At 30.2% G+C, this 17,064-nt stretch overlaps 1 protein-coding gene across 27 annotated transcripts in view; it reads right to left on the bottom strand.

Annotated features, from left to right (window-relative positions):
* trol (terribly reduced optic lobes) overlaps positions 1–17,064 on the bottom strand; it is a 743,500-nt gene that overhangs the window by 91,204 nt on the left and 635,232 nt on the right. For all 27 annotated transcript variants that reach the window (XM_085823935.1, XM_085823887.1, XM_085823928.1 and 24 more), the window contains 2 exons: positions 12,956–13,237; positions 2,694–2,975 (listed from right to left, as the gene is read on the bottom strand). In XM_085823935.1, coding sequence (XP_085680061.1) covers positions 2,694–2,975; positions 12,956–13,237 — 564 coding nt within the window. The remainder of the gene's footprint in view (positions 1–2,693; positions 2,976–12,955; positions 13,238–17,064) is intronic.

Genomic DNA, 17,064 nt, shown 5'->3' on the forward strand with positions numbered 1-17,064 from the left:
ATGGACCAGCACACTTACAGATTACCTAATGGAAGAATTCTCAACTACATAGAAATTTCTTGCTGTTTGGTTTTAAGCAATTTTTTTGTTTTTCAGCTACTTTGACAGGTTTGCTTTAGAAAATACTATTTTGTCTCAAACTCTAAAGGCCTCATTCAATTGAAGCATTTAGTGATCGTTAGTCGTCATACGTCTTCAGTTGCGATTGATTTTGCTGTTTTGGTATTCAATTGAAACATAACGATCACTCTGAGCTCGCGATCGATCGTTCTCATAGCGAACACTTGGAACCCATCATTCCTCATCGATAAACGATTGAATCAATATGGCGGCTGTGTTGTTTGTGCTTTCACGAGGACAGAAATCAAGTGTGCTAAAGAAAATGCTTTAGATCTGCTGAGTGAGCAGCAACTTATATAAAAGTATAGGGTGTATTAAAAGGCTTCTTACTGTTTCTTATGCAAGGGGAGCCAACTCATCATCTGTGTTGTATCCAAATTAAGGGCACTTGTTGCTAGTAGACATTGATTTAGCGTTGTGTTGTTTACATTTGTGGTGATGGATTGCCACCTAATTCCGAGAAATATGCGTGTATGCACTGCATCAAATTATTCATATCGTTCCAGAAATAACTTTAGTATGTTCTGTTTCCTGAGAAATGAAGAAATACGAAGAAAATGGGTAATTAATTCTTGTCCTTTGGAATAGATTCCGATCGCAAGACCGTGAGCTTTTGAAGTAAGTTCAGCTTCGTATGTTTTCATAATTGTTAAAAAAATAAATGTTCATGTTTCAGCGAAATGTGTATTATCATTTAAGTATTGCAATTAATGACAAACTGATTTATATGTACAAAATGAATATCAGAATGTGTATAGTCAATACACAGATACCAACAGCGATAAGTAGATGCTGATGTGATTTTTTTTATTGTTATTGCGAAAGGACAAAGTTTAAATAATTATATTTTACATTTGATTTCAATTTTGTGTGTGATTATAACTATGAAGTGCACTTTTTATTTAAATTTTAATGCTGGTTTCATGGTTTAAAATCGTATGTTATTTTGACCCTATTATATTGTCGCCAAATCTGTCAGTCGGCCTCCAATGTAAAAAAAAAAAAAAAAAATGTAAACATTGGATTGAAATTATGCATTATATAATGTTTCCCTTAAAGTAACATAAATATATCGTATTTATATTCATTTTGAAGAAGGTAAGCATCAATTTAGATATTTAACAAATAATTTTGACCATATTTATACATCATGTAGACTATATTTCCAGCTTTTTCATTTAACTGCGATTGCTGATAATTTATTTCCAATGTATCAACATAAAATATGTTTTAAAATGCTGTACAACCTTAGTCACTTATTCTTAATTTAATTCAGACAATTTGTATTTGTAATTAAAATAATTTAATAATATATGTTACTGTAATTTACTACTTTTGATTTTAATGTTTTAGAAATTTGCTAAATAAAGTTTATTTTTGTGTGACCTTGTATCAGAGGCGCCAATAATAAATTTGTTTTGGCTTTCACTGCTAAAGTTTTTAATGAAAAACTTATTACTGATGTAAAAGAATGAAAAAATGATATTTGCTTCCTAATCAGTGCCTTATGATATTAAAATAACTTAAAAGGCTTCTTACTGTTTCTTAAGTTGCATAACATGTTTTCATAACTTCTTGTCATCTTTATGTTTTATTCGTCTATGTTATCGAATAAATATAAAAGGTATGTTTCTAATTAAATTTTTTTTTCATAGCAGTGTTATGTACCATGATGTGATATGTGTTGGTGTTTATTATATAGTTATGAACATTATTCATTATAGAGTTTTATGTATTTATTAAATATATGTAATTTACATCATTATGTATTATATAATTTTCCGTTTAGAATATATTACATTGTATTTTTTGAGTTGTTAATAGAACTAGGTACATTTTTCTTTTCTTTTGCTTTAAAAGGTCTTTTGAATCACTTTTTTTTTCAGTATGCACGTAAAACTTACTTGACCTATGTTTTTCACATGTATATGATTTATGTGAATGGAATGTGTCTCTTATGTTATTTGTTTTCATAAAGGAATTAAAATAAAATGATACCTTTGAAGAATTTTCATGGATCCAAATTTGAAACAATAGCGCTGAAAAGCCAAAGAGGGCACACCAAACCTGAGCTGCAACCCTAAAGAACTGTTATGAGGAGTCAACCTGCACATCTAGTAGCTCTTTCATTGGTTATTTTGAAACCAACGCAACTTCCGACCACGTGACAAACAGCATCGCGCATCAAGTAACGTCTGGCAACCCCTACGAGTTCGACTGGTAGGAAAGTGTTTCAAATGAATATGAAAAATCACTCGTTTTCAAAAGTGATCGCTAATGCTTGATACAACGATCGCTGTTTGAGCAATCATCGCTGTTTCAATTGAATGAGGCCTTAAATCACAAGTTAGAACTTATGGCACAGTTGAAACAAAAAGAAAAAAAATTTGGAATAACCATATTAAAAAGTTTATACCATGTTTAAAACTCAGTTTCTTTACGTATCTCAATAAACAAATTTTCCGTAAAACAATTGCTCCAGATAGCTGTAATCTATAATGGGTTGGGGAAAAAAAAAAAAAAAAAAAGGGGAGGGGGAATTTTTTAAACAACAAAATAAATAAAAGTCATACGTGATGCAATCAACAATCGAGCCTGGGCTTGAGCTGTACCATGGACATTGCTAGCTGTACACACATAAACACCTTGATGGCTTTCTGTAACCCGTGGTAATGTCAAAGTACCACCCAGTTGACTGCTGTCTTCAGGCAGCTGACCACCAGAAAAGGACCAAGTTATTGATGGTGTAGGAGTAGCAGTTACACGGCACTGAAATTTAACAGTTTCAAGTCTCTGAGCTTCATATGTAGAAGGAGATATTGTGAGTTGGGGCTCTTCTCCGCTCGCTGGTCCTTCTAAAATTAAAAATAAAATCACTGAAAAAATGCAATAAAACTACAACACAGTGCATATTTTCCACTTTTTTACACAGTGCATATTTTCCACATTTTAATTTCTAAATGTCAATTTATTTTAAGAACATTGATTAATTCTGATAATAAGCTTACAATGATGCCCAGTCAAAAATTGGGAATTTCAATGGAGATCAATATGTTTAAAATAAAACTGCAAAATAACTTCATGGAAGTATTTAATTCCTTGAAATACCAGACTTTTGAGGTCCAAACAATTTTCATTAATGCCATCTTTAGAACTAGCTACTTCTACTAGGCTAGCATACTTCATGCTTCCATTTTAAAAAAAAAGTCAATGTAATTAGAATAGAAACATGCCAATGTAAATTTTACAGTTAGATAAAAAAGCAATCTTAGATTAGCGTAGGGTTTGAATGAAGTATATTTTACACTTGCCACAAAAAAAAAAAAAAAAAAAAAAAAAAAAGATTTATGTTAGATTGCTTTTGAAATCAGAAGTTCCCTCTGCCCAAATAAAATCTACATTGGTTTGAAGTTGCTTTTTTTGGCCTACTTTTATATCAGCATCTCATGTTTTTAAAATCTTAAAAATAAAATTAATTAAAAAGAAAAAAATAATAAATAAAAAAGAGAAAAATTTTATCAAAAGACCAATATGAAAAATTCCCCACAAAAATGAAGTAATCCCCTCTCTCATTTTCACGATTTTTAGTCATATGATCGTAAGCCAGTTGAATGTTGCCCAAATTTTCAAACTATGGTATACAATGTCACATCTTATGTTCATTTCAATACTGATTTTTTATATGTCAATATATTATTTTGTTAAAGCAAATACTAGACTCAGGTTTTCAAGGATAGGCTGCAAAGAATGGCATTGCAAAAAGTTGCAGATTTGCACATCAAGGAACTTCAGTATAAATGAAAAACAGCAATATCAGTTCAGTGATTTCTCCCTACAATCAACATGGTAATATTCTCTATGTTCTAAATTTCTCTACCTTTAGTTGCAGTAATTTTTCATATTTTCTGAAAAGAAAATGGATCACAGGAAATTCAGAAAAAATATGTAACAATTATCACTATAAAAAAACATTTTAAATTTCATTGTAAACTGAATGAGCCACATCGTAAAGTGATTGGTAGTTTCATGCATACTTCACAAGAGAGATCAGATATTTCTTTTACTGTATCTTAGTGAGTATTTAAGATAAGCCAACAATATCAATATGGATAGCAGACAAAAAGAGTTTTGAGATATCTGAAAGAAACATTAGCCTTGACACTGCTAAACAAAAAAGGAAAACACAGATTGGAAGGATTTTTCAGACTTAGATTAGGCTGGTAATAAGTCTACCAAAAACAAAATTGTTTCAGGATATGCAGTATTCTACTACAGAAATCCACTGAAATGGTTTAAAAAAAAAAAAAAAAAAAAAAAAAAAAAAAAAAAAAAAAAAAAAAAAACTCTGTATTTTATCTCATGAAACTCTGTATATTATCTCATGAAGCAGAATATACTGACGCATCTGTAACTTAAGCTAAAATTTTTTTCTTAGCTAGAATTGCAGCTGATATGAACATAACAAGCATTTCAGTGGTCATTTAATTTTAGGCAATCTGGGTGCAACATTTAACAAAGTTATGAAAATGTAAGAGCTCAAAGCGCATATTGATATCAGATATCACTTTAATAAAAATTTGGTAGCTAAAGGAGTAATTAATGAGGATTATGTACACTGCTCAAAATAAATAAATAAATAAATAAATGGGACAGTGCTATATCTCCCGTTCTACTGGGCCGATTGATAAAATTCAAACTGCGTTTTTCATGTCTCGAAAGTGCGACTTAGGATATATATTAGATTTTTATCACTATTCTATTCTAACATAGGTATTTTGACACAAAATCTGACTTTTTCTGAAATAACATATCAATTTTTTTCCATATTTTGATTCTACGACTCAAATTATGCCAGAATGCCAAGTTTTGTAAAAATCGTACGAGTAGTTTTTAAAATATTAGCTCTAAAAAATTTAGCTCCTCAATGTTAATTGAATTTGACAAATATTTATTAATATCTCTTTTTTTTTTGTGAAACTTTTTAGATTTTTACTTTCACATTTCGAAATTTAGGTTCATTCCAAATAAAATTTACCCATTTTTTGTGTTTTATTTTTTAAATTTCTATTTTAAAATGATTTTTATACATTTTTCGAAAAAAAATTTGAATTATAACCTATAAAATTTTTACCATCATCTTTAAGAAGGTGTATTTCTAAGCATACCTGCAAAAAATTAGACTTTTTTTATTCAAAATTTTCTAAGATGTATACGAATTTACATATTTTTGTGTTTTGAAATTTGGCATCTTTTTTTTTGAGCGATAATAACGCCAAATGTGGTTTATAGACTTTTGTAACATAATGAATTGCCACAGCTACTTTTAAACTTAAATTTCAAATAAAATTTTACGGAGAATTAATTATATGAAATGTTTTCCTTCAATAATGCATAATAAATAGTCATTAATACTATAAGAAAAGCAATTTTTTTTTAATTATAGATGATATTATTCAAATTTTTACCTATTTTTTTAAATTTCTCTCTTTTTCCTTTTTTAAAAAATATTTGTAAGAGTAAATTTTTATCTTCGGCGTTTTATTGTCTGCTACTTTACTTCGTTTAAATAGAATCGTCTAAAACTAAGAACTTTCGTTTGATGTTTATTTGAATTTTATGACATTAACTGCACAATTTATTTCTAAACAAGCTGTTGCTTATGAAGTGGCGGAAAGAGCAGCTGATACTATCATCAATATTTTTAAAGCACAGTATATTTTTATAGAAACATAAGATTTAGAATAATCATTTATATAAGAACCAAATTATGGTATAAACATACAACCCTCTAGAGAATGAATTAATGGAAGTTCAATGGTTATGTAGAAATGATCTGCAGCTACTTAATGGCTGGATAAGCCAGCAGATTCTGTGGACAAGTAAGAATAATTATATACATGACACACAACATTCTGGATTCAATTAACAACGATAGTATGATGTTTATTAAATGAATTTAAGAATAAATAATCAACTCATTTTCTATCCTAAAATGTATTTTTATGCGTAGCGTATTTTCATTATATCCTTAAAATTCTAATTTAGAATGTAATTGTCAAGAACTGAATTCTAATTATCAGTAATACAATAAGTAATTATTATGGTTATTAATAAATCCTTCTTATAAAGTAATTGCAAATATTTCAAAAAACTTTCTGTCTGAATGCAAATATTTTTCTATGCAAATATTTCTAATTTTATATTAATCAAAATTGCACACGATATTATTTATTTACACTTCAATTCTTACCATCAGCTCTAGCAGAAGTTACAAATCAATTATATCTAATTAAGGAATGACCATCTAAGTTTAGAAACAGCGTACCAGAACAGCAATTCAATTATTGGCACCGTATCTTTCATGTTACTCCTGATTGGCAACCTGCATGATTTTTAATGAGTATTCGGATTTTACTAGTAACTTCACTTGGAAATTGCGCTTAAACTAGGTTAGTTGGTTATTTGAACATAGAAAGAACATGGGAACTATTTGATTAAGATGCTTTCATAGAGAATCTTTGTAAAGAGAACCTAAAAAACTACGAAAACCAACCATACAGCCTGGGTTAGACTTCGCAACAAACAATTAGTATTCAACAATCTTCAAATGCTAGGCAACTGGTGAGGCTCCAATTAAATCTCCAATTTAATATTTTATTTGTAAATATTTAAAATATTGTTGCATTCTTAGACACAAAAAGCAGAATTTTTGTTAACTCGTTAGTAAACTACCAAGCCGTAGTGCAAATGAATATTCAATTTCTTTTGCAATAATTGTATTCACTTAATATTCTTGGAATATGAGCTAAAGAAGGAACGTTCTCGGAAGATTAAAGTGTTTAAATCCAGTGATATTAGGTTTGTCTTACAAGCTCAGGATCAAAACGATTCTGCGATTGCCCGAGTAGGCGACTTGTAAATGGCTGTGAATTAAGCAGATAACTTTTAATCTTACGTTATTCAGTCAGAAAATGTATTCCAAATGTTTTGTGTTGTATAACAATGCATCTTTTCATTACTCAATAACCAATCAGAGAACCGCTTGTTTCCTGAAAATAAGTATGTGTACTCAGTTTTTCTGCATGTTCTACAAATTTGTCTTCTTGTGATTTTTTTTTTCTTTCCCCAAAACTAAAGTTGCCTCTCAAAGGAAAGTTTTTTGACATTGAAGAGACAAAAAGGAGTATGACATCTACTTTTAGAGGCATGTCAAAAATAGATCTCTACAAGCCTTCTCTTCCATTACATGTTGTGCATTCAGACAAGAAGTTGCAGTAGCATAAATTCTATAATCTATTTTTATTACACTCTGATTACTTTATTAACATACAGTGAATATATACTAAACATTTTACTTCAGCTTCAGTAATTCAGAATTTTTGACGGAATTATTGTTGGAACTAGGACTTAGAAGATAAGTCAAATTGAATATTTCGATAATCCAATAAATTCAAGGTCGAAGTTTCAATATTTTATTTTCGGAGAGAGGGGAAATTTTTTCAGTTTTGATCCATTATCCTAAGAATATTTGCTTCGATTCTTTATTTTTTTTCATAAAAGCGAAAATCTTATGCATGGTATACATATAACGCATAGCTTCAAATTAAAATTTAATAATATACAGGGTGGTTATAATTAAAGTTCCACTTTGAAACGGTCATAAAAGGAAAACTACTGGACCAAATGTTATCAAATTTGGTAACCGTGTAAAGGAGGTCATGGAAATTTATTTTCCATGAAAAAAAGAAAGTTTGAAACCTTAACACAAGGGGGGGGGAAATGGCGCTGGATGCAATATTGTTAAAAAAAATATGGGTCAGAATCTAACTTAACCTTTCGTTATACGGGTTGAATATGTTGTATACCATTAAGAAACTTTGAAGTAAGTTGACACCATTTAAAGGCTTTAAATTTGATAAAAGTCAAGTGCACCATCCGTGTAAGAGAGAAATTCGTCCTTGAAAACCACGAATCAGCGATTATAAAATGTGAAATCGCAAATCACTCGTACAAGTGCGTACAATCTGAAAATCGTTTTCTTACAGATCGCTAATTTGTAATTTTTGAAGCCTGAATTCGTACTTAAAACATAAAGATACTGATTCAAAACGCTTTTAGTCGATTTGGCCAAAGAAATCCCTCATGTTATCTACCTAGTTCCATTTCATTCTCCTACTGCATTCGATTGCATAGCAGTCATTCCACACCATTGTGTGTGCAATGACAGCTAGTTTCATAACTGAACCATTTTTCTCTGAAGAGCAGTTGACATCTGGATCACTGTGACTGCAGCTTGCTTAAGAATCAATGTTAAAATCTTTCGTGATACATGAACTGCAGTAACGTGGCATTTTAAGTACTAGGATTTTTATGCAGGGCTGGGTCCCACCTCACATGGTGTTGCACAGTTAGTTAGGCAACATTTTACGAATGAATGTCTTATACGCCGACACTTCCCACTTCCCACCAGACCTCAACCTCTTGGCTATGGGATTATCTCAAAAGCACTGTTTATGGTGATAATCTAAACAATTTGGCAGAAATGAAAAATGTGATACACCGACATGTCCGTAACATTCCTCCTGATATGCTAAGAGCTGCTGTTGAGAATGCAGTAACAGGATTTAACTTCCTTTCAGAAAATGCTGGATGCTACAATGAACATGCTTTGTAACACGTTTCGGAAACTATTAAACACATTTTAAACCCATATTTTCATGTCTTATTTCATTTAACAATATTGCATACAGTGCCATTTTCCCCCTGGTGGTGAGTTTTTGAACTCTTTTATTTCCCGCAGAAAATAAATTCTTATAACCTCCTTTACATGATTCCCAAGTTTGATAACATTTGGTCTGGTAGTTTTCTTTTTATGACCATTTCAAAGTGGAACTTCAATTATAACCACCATGTAAATTAAACTTTAAAAGTTTGACAGTTCGGTTCAAGTCCCAGCTTTAAATATATATATATATATATATAAATATAAATTTTTATATTAATTCTCTTAGAAAGAATGTTTTAAGAAGCTAATTTTTCTCTCATGTTATAGATTGTATAAAAAAACATGATCTTTAATATGATTTAGATTGTTTCAGCCGATATAAGAATCGGGCAATTGGTGGTACAGAATAAACACTGCTGGACTATTTTACTTCTTTGTTATTTAGCAAAAAATCTTTTAACTAAAATATTTATCCTTTGGACTTTGCTCTATACTTTGTTTATAGTTAAAATGTCTAGAACGTGAAAAACTGTCTCCAGCTGAAATGCAATTCATGCAATTGATATTTTAAAAAAATTCACAAGAATGCAAAATTTATGGAAGTCTAGCAATCGAAATATCTTAATTTTCTTGTGTGAGCACTGAAAATAACTGTAGAAGAAAATTAGGGAGAAAAGTAAGTAAAAATTTGAAGGGAAATTCGGCTGTCAGACATACCAAGATGTTTCAAAAAGTTGGATGCTTTTGAATATACTTTCAGGATACTTCAAAGAATTTAGGTGTTCAAAGAGAAAACACTTGGACGTGTACACCAGCTAATACCATCAATTGAGCTTGTGTTAACAGAAAAGACAAAAACGATATCATTCCCGATTAAAGTGAAGAGAGACTGGTTTTAGACTATTTTAGACTGGTAGTTCGGTCCGAGGTTCGAATCCCGCGAACGGGCTGGCTGCATGGGCATTTTGGTGGTTTTCTCCATGTGTAACGTGTATACGAACCAGTTTTCCTTAGAAAGTCCTCCAAGAAGGCATCCCTCCCCTTAGGCAGATAGCGCTAGTGTGCTTTGTCATAATTAAATAAACCAAAACCTCTTGATGAAACCAGCTTTTCCTTCCATCTCATACTTTCAAAATGCTAACCTCTAAAAATTGATAAAGGCTCTGACTTAAATACTGATGAAATGGATTATTAAGTTACGGCAAAGCAGGGCTATCTTCCTAAAAGGAAGGATGCCTTCGTGAAGAACTTCTAGAAGGGAAACCAGCTGGCATACATGTTACACATCAGAAAATCCACGAAAATGCCCATGCAACCAGCACGTTTACCGGGATTCGAACCCCGGAGTGAACTACCAGTGTTCAGCGACTTTACCGCTAGGCCGTTTGTGGGCCCTTTATGAAATGGAAGGTGATAACTTTATTTAAAATGATTGTCAGAAATACCAAGATGTTTTGAAAAGTTGGATACTTTTTAATATGCTTGCAGAATGCCTGAAGAAAAAGAGCAAGAATAAAGCATAATGCCTGAAGAAAAACTGTTTAAAGCAGTGTATGCAAGTCATCCTAAGTTAAAATGTCGGTTATACATCACTCTTATTTGCATATCTTTTCTGAACGGAACATTGAAAGGCGTGTTGAGTGTGCTTTACTGTATTTTCTCTTTTACTATATGCAGTTTTCAAAAGCATCGTAGTCTGGGTTACAAAGTATTCTTCCGAAAGAAACACAATTCAAATAAATAAAATCAAATTGTGGAAAATTTATATTAATAAATATATTTAAAATGCTCAGTTCGAATGAATAAATAGAAAATTTTAAAATAATTATCTGAAGAGACAATGCAACACTAACAAAAAAAATCTAAAAATTTAAAAATTACCTAAAATAGTGACTATGACTAAAAATATAGTATAAAGTTCTGTATTTGAAAAAAAACAAAAATAATAAACGATGCACCTTTGATTTAAACTACACAGTTCGAATGAGTAAATAGAAATTTTTAAAACAGTTATTCGAAAGAAACTATGCAACGTAAACAATTAAAATAAAATTCGAAAAAGAAAAAAATTGCTTAAAATTAATAACAATTATAATTAAAAATATAATATAAAGAACATTATTTGAAAGAAGGAATGATTGAGTCTTTTTTTTTCCTCTCACTCACTATGTAAAAATGGAAATGAAATTGGGTTGTCACATATTAAGAAGTTTGCCAAGTGAACTAATTTTGGCACAAACTGAATAAAAAGCGGCAACATAAATTGTTGAATTTCTCCACAAATTTCGCACCAAATTTTACAAAATTTAATATTTAGGCATAATTTGAGTCGTAGAATCGAAATACAGTCAAAAGTCGTTAATCCGGACACGTTGGTACTTCGGCGATTCCGGATTATAGATCACCAGTTTAAATCTGATAATATAGCATGCAGAAATTATAAAATTAAAAATATGAAACTGTAATTTATGAAAAAAAGAACAATTATGATCTAAAGGGTATCTAAATTTACAAAAAGAAAAAGCTTAATATTTATTTGTTTACTTTATTAAACATTTCTTCCAATGTAAGTTGTTTAAGTTACTTCGTTTCATGTGATAATACTTTCTCTTTAATTCTATTAAACAGACATAATTTCTTGTTTAGTTACGAAGTTCCGTTGTTCAAGTCCTATAATTGCTGTGTCGAGAATATGGACTAATTTGTCAATGGAAATTTTTTCGCTTTCAATAACCTCTGTGTCACATTCTTCACTATCGGAAGCGAATTATAATGTCGAGGAACTTTGATTTAAATCATATCAAAGACGGAGTGTATCAAGATGAAATACTACATTTAGTAAGGAATTATAAGCCAAATAAAATAAAAACATCTGCCCTGAAGATAAGGATAGTGCTGACAGATCAGCTTTCAATTCATTGCACGCGGCGTCATTTCCCTCCCCCCGCAGAGCAGCGTGAAATTGATAAACATATTTCGAAATGATTAGATAATCAAAGGATATGCCTTTATCCATTTTTTGCAGCAATTCCACTTTCTGTTTAATGGACTTCGAAACATACTTCCGCTTTGTAGATCCTTTACATATTAGTAAATATATATTGGAAATTCTATTTGACATAATCGAAAGTTCAAGCTTCCTTTTATAAAATTGCTCTAACAGTCTGCAAAAAATAATAAGTCGGATCCAATTCGAAGATTAAGGAACAACACAATCTGCAACATTAACTGAATTAGATAATTTTAGCTTAGCTTATACCATCCTTTATACATTAAACGCGCATGCGTAAACGTATTATGCGCATGCACACATGCATATTCGCAGTCGTAAAAGTCTTACACGCACGTGTAAACGTCAACGCGACGCATGCGCATAATGTTTGTAGCTTTGAGGTCCGGATTATAGATCATTCCAGGTTATGGATGTCCGAATTAACGACTTTTGATTGTATGTAAAAAAATTGCTATGTTATTTTAGAAAACGTCCGATTTTGTGTAAAAATAGGTATGTTAGAATACTGCTATATATAAATCTAATATATATCCTAAGTCACGCTTTCGAGACATGAAGAACACAATTTGAATTTCGTGAATCGGCCTAGTAGAACAGGAGATATAGAACTGTCTCCTTTTTTTTTTTTTTTTTTTTTTTTTTTTTAGCAGTGTACCAACTTCAGAAAATATTTTGGAGATTCTGATTAAAGCTGCATCCTTCATAAAATTTATAAACAATGCCAAAAAGCTTGACTTTTGGAATTTGACGTATAATGCAATTTTAATGTTTAATACTATTTAAAATTGAGAAGGGTGTTAAGAATTACTTCTGCTACTACTCAGTATTTTGATGCCCTGTTCAGGCATGTGTATTGTTAAACTGTGAGTATTAGCTTAAGTATAAAATAAAATAGCTTTTAAAAGAACATTAAATCCCACTTTGCTATATAGCTGATTATATAACAGGACAGTAATTCCAGTAGAATAGTAAATATAATAAGGTTTAAAAAAGGATAGAGAAGTTAAAGGGGCAATGCACGGAAAAAGAAGAATATAAAAGGTTAGTTTGAGAAAGTTTCACAACACATGTGCTAGTATCATTCAACTACAACTAACCTCCTCGAACTAAGAGAATAGTTCGCATTGATTCAGATCCAGCAGAATTTGTAGCAGAACAGAAATATTCTGCCTCATCACTTTTTCGTGCAGATGGGATGCGGAAAAAGCCGCCAGCAAAAGTAGCCTGAGGGTTGATCTGGTTATTCCGGCCACCAGTCCATCGAAGCTGAGGTTCTGGGAAGCCTTCTGCAATACACCGGAATTCAACAGGATCACCAACTTTTACTTCTTGGTAATGAGGTTCGATGGTTACTCTGGGTGGAGTAGGATGACCTGTTCCTAAAGTTAAATTACACAGTTTTAAGTTTTACTTTTTGATTTAGAAAAACAAAACCTATAATTTAAAAATTTAATCCAGGGAATGGTTACTTCAGCCTTACAGATATTTTTTCAATTTCCAATGGTAGAGAATTATTGTAATTGTTGAACTACTGCATTAGTAACAAATAAAATACAAACAAAGAACGAAATACAAAAAAAGAAACTCTTGGCTCATTCAAATTCTTGCCTTCCAGTACCATTTGACCAAGGTAGCTCCATGAAGAGCTTTGCAGTAAGAAATATGGTAGCCATTCCTAATGATGTCGTTACCGCAAAGGGTACAGTAAGGATTTGGAAAGACTAGCAATTTCAAAGAGTTGTTGTTCAGCCAAACATATTACATTTTTATAAACATTAATTTTCAGGAAATGATTGCATAAAAGTATATATCTAGAGGCTATTTATCTATTTTAGAACCATTTTCCTGAAAAAAATATACACTATTTAAAAATATTTATTTACAAGAACTTATCACTTATAACCTAAATTTAGTATGTAACAAGTTTTAGATAATATTGTAATTTTCATTTCCAAATAGGAACATTCTTAGCTAGTCATTAAAAATGTCTTGTAAATAATTATATTGGTATTGATAATAAGTCACATTATTCACAAAACAGATAAAAGTATTAAAACTCTCTTTTACACTAGGACAAAGAGCTACAAAAGAAAGTTTAAAGGAGACATGGTCTTTTTAAACTATTTCCAGTGGTGTTCCCAGTTTGGGAAGAAAATTTAACAATTCAAAGAATTAAAAAGACATTAAATATCAATGTGTCAACAGTCAATTAAAATTTAAATTTTAAAAGTGCTAAAAAAGGCTCTTTTGTCTAAAATGTGTCTAAATACATTGCATGTTTTAGAATTAATATTCCGCTAATAGCAAATAAAAATACACTGAGGCAACCGATACAGCATGAATTGATCTAAATAACTGCGATAAGAAAAATGATTTATTATAAAAAAAGAAAAAAAAAAAATAACTAAAACTTATTTACAGAATTTAACAAAATATTTCAATTAAGGACTTATAATTAATTTTTCATACAATGTAATACTAAACGATTAAAATGCTAAAATAAAATTCTTATATTTTCAAAGATTTTAATGCATATATTTTAAGAAGAAATTTAATTTCTAAAAAAGAAAATTTGACTTTTCATTCCCAAAGCTCTTATTCAAAACGTCTCTATCACAATAAAACGATTATATATAAAAAATATACAAAAATTAATTAATATTTAAAAAATAACCAACTAAATAAATATTTTTTTGAAAAAATGGCAAGAATGATAAGTTGTTTTGTTTGACTGTTAGAGCATTCAAGTCCCTGGATGTTTTCATCTGTCGCTACTGTGGTTTGGAATGACAAAGAAACATTTTTTTCTAAATGCAAACTTAAAATACTGGAAGCATTATGGAAAGAAAAATGAAACACAATACCACTGCTTAAGAATTTAATTTTAGATAAGAATCTCTGAAATCAAGATAATGATTAACATATCAGAGAAAAGCAATCATATAAAGTATATTAAAAAAGGTCCTTTTATTCAAATCTTATTTTCAATCTATATAAAATTGTTTTAATTTTAGATAAGAATCTCTGAAACCAAGATAATGATTAACAGACCAAAGAAAAGTAATTAGATAATGTATATTAAGAAAAGTCCTTTTATTTAAACATTTTCAATCTATAAAACTTTTTCTAAAAATGCATAAATAATCTTGGTATATTACATGCATGTGTTTGCATGCACAATTGAAAACATTTAAGGTAAATAAAATGTTATTTAGTGTAATACAGTCAAAAGTCGTTAATCCGGACACCCATAATCCGGAATGATCTATAATGCGGACCTCAAAGCTAAAAACTTTCTGCGCATGCGTCAATGTAAAATGCCTTGACGCATGTGCGTAATACCTTTACGCATGTCCATATGTGTGTATGCTTGCGCAAAATTCGTTTATGCATGCGCGTTTAATGTATAACGAGCGGTATAAGCTAAGCTAAAATTATCTAATTATCAATTTCACTTAATGTTGCAGATTGCGTTGTTCCTTAATCTTCGAATTGGATCCGGCTTATTATTTTTTGCAGACTGTTAGAGCAATTTTATAAAAGTAAGTTGGAATTTTCGATTATGTCAAATAGAATTTCCGATGCTGAAAATACAAAGGGAAAGCATGTTTCGATGTCCATCAAACAAAATGTGGAATTGATGCAAAAAATGGATAAAGGCATATCCTTTGATTCTCTAACCATTCCGAAATATGCTTATCAATTTCACGCTGCTCTGCCGAGGGGGGGGAGGGGGGGAATGAACTGGAAGTTGATCTGTCAGCACTATCCTTATCTTCAGGGCAGATGTTTTTATTTTATTCGGCTTATAATTCCTTACTAAATGTTCATCTCGATGTACTCGGTCTTTGATATGATTTAAATCAAATTCCTCGTCATTATAAATATCATGAATACACATGAAATAGTTTTCTGGTTGCAATTTTCTAATTTTGAGTATGTGTAATGTATGCTTTACGCATGCGCACGTTGAAAGAAATGTTTAATAAAGTAAACAAATAAATATTAAGCTTTTTTTTTTTTTTTTTTTTTTTTTTTTTTTTTTTTTTGTAAATTTTGATACTTTTTAGATCATAATTGCTCTTTATTTCACAAATTATGGTTTCATATTTTTAATTTTATAATTTCTGCATGCCATCTTACCAGATTTAAACTGATGATCTATAATCCGGAATCGCTGAAGTCCCGACGAGTCCGGATTAAAGACTTTTGACTGCATATCTTCTCTCAACAAGAAAGATTTCCAATAAAATTAAATTAAGAAGGAACAAAAAAATGTGGAAATTATCTCAAATGACATATTTGCATCAAATAATAGCAAAATTAAAGCAAATAATGCATCACAAATCAAATTAAGCTATTACTGCAGTTTGATTTGTGCTTAATAAGCTATTACTGCAAAACACTCTGCATATGAAAGTTAAATGCAAGACATAAGAGCAACACTTAGATTAGACTAAAAAATCACTGATCACTGAAAGACACTTTACTATGTCTTCTTCACCAAAGGCATCATAATCTAGACAGTCTGGGTGTACTATTTATGATAATTTCATATAAGCATTTAGTTGTCTGAAAAATTTTAAATAAGTTAAGCTTATTACTAAGTTATATTAAAATGAAAACAAAATATAAGCTCTTCAGAATACAATACACAAAATTGGGTACCACGTAAAAGAGATGAAAATACATAATATAAAAAAAAAACCTCTCTCACGGATGCCAAATTAAATAAATAAATACTAAATCAGGGAAAAAATTTAAAGTTTTTTACATCAGAAAATTTTTAAAGTTTTTACATCCTGAATCATACTAAAATTGACATAAAATTACCCAAAAGGGTAAAACTACAATATGATAACCTTGCAAAACATGTTGTAAAGAAGATCAAAAACAAATATTAAAAAGAAAAATGTAGGAAAGAGAATAATGATCAGATTCTAGTACTCTCACCAAATTTTTAAAATAATTAATTATTGGCTGAAAAGACAACAAATGAACTTATTTCTATAGCTTTAAACATAAAATTAAAATTTAGAGTGCTATTTGTATTCTTTGCATGTAATAAACTTAAAATTATTTTTTTAAATAGCTATTTTAGACTTTTCCATCATTTTTTTCAAGTCAAGAGTCTGTAGCAACTATTTTTAATGATAATTTTATTTTCAGCTCTTAACAGCTATGTTTAACTCCTTCACATTTTATA

The sequence above is a fragment of the Stegodyphus dumicola genome, chromosome 1, assembly GCF_044657685.1.
Source record: "Stegodyphus dumicola isolate Sdum_Otavi_A_Nest chromosome 1, ASM4465768v1".
Taxonomy (NCBI): Eukaryota; Metazoa; Arthropoda; class Arachnida; order Araneae; family Eresidae; genus Stegodyphus; species Stegodyphus dumicola.